Source organism: Anopheles bellator, chromosome X, assembly GCF_943735745.2.
Source record: "Anopheles bellator chromosome X, idAnoBellAS_SP24_06.2, whole genome shotgun sequence".
NCBI classification, from domain to species: domain Eukaryota; kingdom Metazoa; phylum Arthropoda; class Insecta; order Diptera; family Culicidae; genus Anopheles; species Anopheles bellator.
The window spans coordinates 9,654,955-9,661,701 of NC_071287.1; the positions used below are offsets into that span (position 1 = coordinate 9,654,955).

The 6,747-nt window shown below is 57.9% G+C and overlaps 1 protein-coding gene across 4 annotated transcripts; it reads right to left on the reverse strand.

Annotated features, from left to right (window-relative positions):
* Positions 1 to 255: 255 nt before the first annotated feature.
* LOC131214054 (uncharacterized) lies at positions 256 to 6,138 on the reverse strand. 4 transcript variants are annotated; one of them, XM_058208403.1, is made up of 6 exons: positions 5,869 to 6,138; positions 5,067 to 5,291; positions 3,133 to 3,325; positions 2,805 to 3,030; positions 1,798 to 1,872; positions 256 to 817 (listed from the first exon to the last, which is right to left on the reverse strand). In XM_058208403.1, the coding sequence occupies exons 2-6, from the start codon at positions 5,081 to 5,083 to the stop codon at positions 630 to 632; spliced, it is 699 nt and encodes a 232-aa protein (XP_058064386.1). In that variant the 5' UTR covers positions 5,084 to 5,291; positions 5,869 to 6,138; the 3' UTR covers positions 256 to 629. The 4 variants fall into 4 exon arrangements, with proteins under 4 accessions (XP_058064386.1, XP_058064385.1, XP_058064383.1 ...); XM_058208402.1 differs by having other exon boundaries at positions 1,759 to 1,872; XM_058208400.1 differs by lacking the exon at positions 256 to 817 and adding an exon at positions 1,270 to 1,726.
* Between the last annotated feature and the right edge of the window lie 609 nt (positions 6,139 to 6,747).

Here is a 6,747-nt window from a genome sequence, read left to right on the forward strand (position 1 = left end):
CGCGGTAGTGTCCGTGTTGTACGGAGAAAGGTGTGTGCGCTCGTGGTTTGGTTCGCTCATTAGCAAAACACAACATCCTGGGCTCCCGGGAGTTAGTAACCGATATGTCCGTTAACTTCCTACTGTGCGCCGCCAACATCGATTAGCGCGATACTTGAAAAAACTAAAGAGCAAGAAGCTAGAGATAAGAAGAACAGTACGCACACCGTGCGCGAATGCGCCGGCAAAAAGTATCAACGCCCGTACCGATTAAAAACGGAATCGTACATTTTATTTCCACCGGAGAATAAAATAAACTGATATTTTAAAATACACCGAGTAAGAAGTCGGAACAGTTGGGGTGGTGGTGGCGTGAAGCTGAACGCGTGTAGTGGTGGATCCCGGTCTTGGAGTGAAGGGGAGGGGGATGACGGACGGATGGTCACATCGCGGCGGGGAGTTCCTCCGCCACGGATGATCTCTGGACGAACCTGATCCGGAGATCCTGGATCGAATCCCGCAATGGTGCGATATCACCGATAGCTGTCCCGTCTCGCTGCCACACGCCACACACGCATGTAAGTTGCACGTCTCGCTTGCCTTTGTCACTCCTACTTCCTACTGCCTACTGCCTCGTTTCAGCCTGCGCCTCACTGCTTCAGCGCGAACCGCGATCGACCGAGGCGACCGATCAGCGACTTGGAGGCCGCACTACCGCTGCTACTGCCGTCGTCCCCCTGGTCGGGCCCCTGGCCGTGCGCCGTGTCGCCAGATGCCGGCTCTCCGGCCGTATCCTTCCGTCCGGTCGCACCGTTCCCGAAGCGCCGCTTGTTCGATGCTGCTCGATCCCAATCGGAGGTGTTGCGAAACGAAAAAGGAAACAGTAACAGAGATACAGAAATGTAAACAGTGGCGCGCAAGATCGTAAAAAGAAAGAGAGAGAGCGAGAGAGCGTGAGAGAGCGTGAGAAAGACAGAGGCAAGGTTTGAAGCGGTAGCTGAAGGACTGTGTGATGGAGGTGTAGGGCAGCACAGCCTCCTGCTTCAGATGCGATGCGAGATGGCCACAAACACAGACGGTAGAAAACACAGGTTCCTTTCTAGCAACCCGGTCGGCAGAGCCCGATCATGACCCCAACGGCCGCCGCGAACTGCACAGACACACACGCGCACACATCAGATGGGAAGGGCCACGGCTACGCGCCACAGGAGCGTAGAAAAGAACAAGTCAACTATAGTCTACACATATCCAGTTGTTTTCCGGTGACACAAATCACATTTTATTGGGCGACCGTAAGCGTAGTAGTCGTAGTAGTAGCAGCAGTAGTGGTACAGTGAATTGGATCGCTGACGTGACGTGGCATGGAGTGAGAGGTTTCTTGCAAGGAGAGAACAGCGAAAGACTTGAGAAGAGCAGGTTTACTTGATGAATAGAACCGTATTTTCTGGGTCTGTGTTTGTTGTCCGCGGTGCACTGATTTGCGCAGCATTGAAGCGGATGCTGACGGGTGTAGCGAGAGAGAGTAGCGTGGGCGTGGATTTTGGGGGAAAGGATGTGCGCGTAGAATTAGCAGGGCAAAGCATTTCCGAGGCCCGTGGCAGAAAAGAAGAAGTGCTGCGCAACAACGGCGCGCAACGGGTGCTCCGTACGTATGTGCAGGACTGAAACTGATCCCAGGTGGCCCAGGGATGGGGATAGAGAGGTAGGAGGGAGAAGGAGCGAAAATAGTGCCGGAAAACTAGTAATACTAAAATTTGTAAGATTATTGGTTTGAATTACGTTTCGTGAAGGAAAATACTATATTATCTGCAATTTTACCGATTGCGGGAGCTTTCGCGGGCTTGGGCGCGGCCGGCGCCTCGTCGCCGTCGTACACCTTCTCCTTCGGCAGCGCTGCGTTCGTCCGAGAAATAAAGACAGAGAGACAGAGAGAGAGAGAGAGAGAAAGAGAGAGAGAGAGAGAGAGAACGAAAGTCGGAGAAAAGAAAACGGAAGCATGAGATGCACGTTAGAGAATACGAGCTCGCTGGAGCGGATTGATGCATGGATGGAGATGGTTTGTCTGATGCAGTCCAATACAGACACTCACCCACCCACCCATCGACCCGCGATTTCGCAGCCCCCTTTCCCGCCCCCTCAGCTACGATGCGATGAACAGACTGCTCGCCACGGCCTCTCCTGCGCCACTGGCGTAGCGATCGGAATACAAATTTAGCACAGCCCGCTCGGCACGGCGTGCAGAAAGTGGGCTAAAAATACCGACCACCGTAAAAAAACCCTCACCCCACCGTCGTGTTATTTTAATTTGAAACTTCCAAAAATGGCAACCGCCCCGTGGCGGGGTCGCGATGTGACAAGTGGTAAAAGCTGTACACTTTCATAATCCGCACCCGGATCACTGGCTCCGGCGAGGAGGGCGAAGGGGTGGCTAGGTGGGCAAAGCAACAATCACCAGCAACCACCACCCATCCCACCCGCCACCACACTGCCAACCTCGTGCGGGCCGCGTTCGGTTCGGTATGAACTCTCTCGCGCGGTGCGCATTGCGCATTACACTTTGTGTGTGCGAGAGCAAGAACCGGTTCCGCGGGGAAACGACTACTGCGCCATCAATGAATGGCGGCGAATGGTGGTGGCGGCAGCCGGCAGGAAGGGCATTCGGCGAAGGACGAAACCGAGCACCGAAGACCGGTTGGCGATGGCGGCGGCGGGCGGTTGTGCAAGTCGCCGCCGCCACCACCAGGTTAACGGCGCAGGCGCACCACCGTTCACTTCTGCTCCCCCCCCCCCCCCCCCACCCCACCCCCCACCCGTGCGCTACTTACCGGCGGCCGGTTTGCTGTTCTTCGACTCCTCGCGCCGCTTCTTGAGCGCGCTCAGCAGATCGTCGTTGCTCCGGAACGGGCGAATGCTGGGCCGGATCTTCTTGGGCGCCTCGGTCGTCGTCGTCGTGGTCGTCGGCTGCTTGCCACCACCACCATCGGCTGCATCCTCTTCGCCACCGTCGCCCTGCTCCCCCTTGCCCTCGTCGTAATTGTCGGCGTACTCGTCCTGTGTGCGGCCCCCCGGGAACGAAAAAACGGGAACGGTCAACGGTCGCCTTCAATTAGTCCAAGAGTCCCACAAGGAGTAGTAGTAGTAACCAGATCCTACCTCTGCGTAGTCGGGCGACGCGGTCGTCGTGGTGGTGGTCGTCGCGGTCGTCCTGCCCAGCGGCCGTCCGACGTTGCCCCGCCGCAGCAGCAGACTGTTCCGGTTCGCCTTCGTCGGGTCCGCCGCCTGGTTCGCCTGGGGAGCCGCCCGGCTGCCCAGCACCACGCACCCCAGCACCAGTGCCAGCGATAGGCTGCGAGGGGTACGGAAAAGTACAGTGATTTGGATTACTTGACACTTTTTCTAAACGTCAAACTTCATTCTGCAAATTGACAACATTTAGTAAAGCAAGCTTTGACATTTACGAAATCGGGATGCAGAAAATAGTGAAATACTAAAGACCCTTCGATTTCCACCTTCGGTGGTTGCCATGTTAGTAAAGCGTGGTAAAGTAAAGGGTGTGGATTTTTGCGGGTCTGATGGCCCCCCATCATCGAGCCCATTTTACTGAGCCGAAAAATGTTTTCTGGTTGTGGCTTTTTCGAAGAACTTGGACGGCATTTGGTTCCGCTGCAGATGGGCTGCCATGCAGCTTGAAGCTCATTGTAAACCGTGACGAATCAGTACCAAGCACCAAGAAACCAATCTCTCTCGCTCTCTCTCCGAACTGGACCAAAACGAGTCACAGAGTCGTTTTGCTCCAGATCGGAACCGATGGGTTCGGCCTTGAGGATACGATTTCCGCGAACGATGTGTCATGAAAAGTGGTTCTCTGCCTCGGCTGATGGATCGCTGACTGGATGGGGCCGAATCGCTTGACAGACGACGTGTCGGACGTGTCGGGCATCGTCCTTGAGCTCTTGAGTTGAGGCCTGGCGCAACATTGTCGAAAGGCGGAACACTTCTCGGGCCCCCGAGTGCAGTGCGCATTAGAATGTGTGTTGCCGAGTGTCGAGTCTCTTCTCCGTTCGCGGGCCCCCGTTACTCGCGGGGATTTTGGAACATTCACATTCAGGTAGGCCCTATCTCTCCGAGGATTGGAGGTTACGCCCTGAGCACACGATTTATTCCGTGATGAAGTGGAGCCCCACACAACACAACCGGGCGTTTCGAGAACACGGACCCACACACAGGCCGGTTGGTGATGGGTTCAGGCCGCAAGCGATCGGTAGCTCTAATACTTTAACGGTCTAACCTAAATCTACTTACATATGATTAACCAAGGAGTTCTCTCTCACACACACTCACGCCAATCGGCACAATGATGAAACTATCATGCTAGATGCACTCAGGCAGAGAGAGACAGGGAGAGAGAGGCAGAGAGAGAAAGAGAGAGAGAGAGAGAGAGAGAGAGAGAGAGAGAGAGAGAAAACCGGAGAAACACTTTCTTTCCGCATTCGTGAGATAAGCGATACCAGCACCCCGTGTGGTAGGGGTATAGGTCGGCCGTGCCGTGTCAGTCCACAACGCAGCGCAGCGCAGCACATCGACCTCCGCGCTGCGCCAGCTCTGAGCGGGCGCACCTCTACTCAACTGCAAGCGGTACAAGCCAGCTGGGCCTGGTCTGAGCCTGTGGCACAGTTTTAGATCGCACAATTGGCAGATCAGATCACAGAGAGTCAGCCTCTCTCTCTCGCCCTGGCGATGCTGGGGCGTGAAGAAGTGGGGGCTGGGGGGGGGTCTCAGGTCAGGTCAGGTTTGTGTTGTCAGTGTAGTGGTAGTGGTGCCGCGTGGGTTGCCGGCTGCAGTCTCGGAGGTTGTGCAATCAGAGGCACCAACCCGGCACAGGAGCTCTGGAGCTCTGGGAAGGATCGGCCGCCCAATTTGCGGGTTCTAGCAGGACCCGCGAATCCGGCAGGCTGTGGCGCCTGGACAGTCACGCCAGCGACCGACCGACACCGTCAGTGGGGTTAGTGGCCGGGCCCGACCCTGTTGGGGAAGGGGTGCGGTGGGGGGGGCTAGGGGGCGGTTGGTGGGAATTATAATGGGCTTACATTTTCGAAAGCTGCATTTCGTTTGGTTGTTTTGTTGTTGTTGTTGTTGGTTCGGCGGGGGGTGGAGGGAGGTGCTGTGGTTGGTGCGGGCTGGTTGTTTGTTGTGCCGCCCTCTGCCTGCGCTTCCGCTTGCTCGCCCGCCGCAAGAGTCCGGGGGGCTAGGCTAGTGTCCGGAAGCCTTCCTCGAGTCTGGTAGTGGCGGCCGCGTTGCGAGGCTCTCTCTCCCTGCGAGAAGGAGGAGGAGGAGGAGGAGTGGATGAGTTATCGACCTGGTGGTGGATGGGAGGACTTCCGCGGTCCTTCAAGAGTCCTTTCCGCCACACTCCGTCGAGAGCCCCGTCGTTGGCCCTTGGCTCAACAGTTGAGTAACCCTTCAAGCACTCACACACGGAAAATTCACTGCGAATTGTGCACAAATAGACACACGTGGACACACGCGCACACACACACCAACACATACAAGAGGAGGCACGGAGGAGCACGGCGAACTCGGGGTCCGCCACGCAAATTGGGTAGAGGGTCCCTCTGGGCGGCCGTTGTGTAACTAGCACACGACAAGGTACACGGATATTTCGGGGGATAAGAGGGGGAGGGGGTGCAGGGAGCGGCTTCACGTTCGTGTAGAGGCTGGAGGTTGATTGCTGACTTGGTGGCTCCGGGTCCAACAACCCAGAGTTGAGAGGAGTCCCCACGCGAGCAGCACCTACAGAGGGAAAGAGAGAGAGCGGGAAAGAGGGCACGGCGGGGGACACTCACAAGCACACACACACAGAGACGCACACGTGGAACGGGACGGACCCACCTTTGGCCGGGGCCGGTTCCTGCAGCAGCAGCAGCAGCAGCAGCCCTGCAGCAGTCAGCGTTGCCGCGCCGCGCGCCTGTTTTCCGCGCCTGTGCCGTGTGCCGTGGCGCAGTGGCGTGTGGCGTGTGGCGTGTGGCGTGTGGCGTGTAGCGCGTAGCGTGTGTAGAGAGTCTTCAAGTCTCCAAGTCGCAACCAAGGCAGCGCAGCGCAACAACACTCAATCAGGCGGCAGGCAGGCGGCAGAGGATCGCTCGCGCACGTTCAAACCCGTCCAAGCGTCGGCTGCGAATGGTGCGCCCGTGCGCGGCCCACCCGACTCGTGGCGTGGTCCTGTTCGGTGTGCGCCGAGCCACCCCTCTCTCTTTCTCTTTGTCGCCCGCGCATTCCAAAGAAGGGGGTTCGTCGCCTTCGGGCTGGCTCAAGTCGTTCGTTCGCCGCCCAAGTCTTCGCGCGCGATCGGCGCGATTCAAGTTCAGCCGGGCAGCGCTGCGCGGTGGTGGGGTGAGGAGGGAGCGGGTAGAAGGGGTGCGGATTAGAGTTCTGGCCACCGCACCGCACCACGCCGCTCCGGTAGGTGGCAGGAGACTCCGGCCCGATCGGCCGCCAGCGTAAGCGACGAACCCTTTGAACCCTCGGTTGGAAGGGAGTGAGCGACCCCGATCGCCCTGACTGGCTGCGGAGCGACGGGACACGCGCACTCGATACTGCACCTTCCACTCCCTCCCCCCCTCGCCAGCCACCGCATCGCATTGGGGATTACAGTCAAACACTCCCAAAACCAGGACTTACCACCAGGCGCTTGGGCTCGGGTTGACGGCGGGCCGCGAAAGGTCGAATGCAGATGCAAAGGGCTCGAGAGGGACTCCCCCCGTGCTCCCC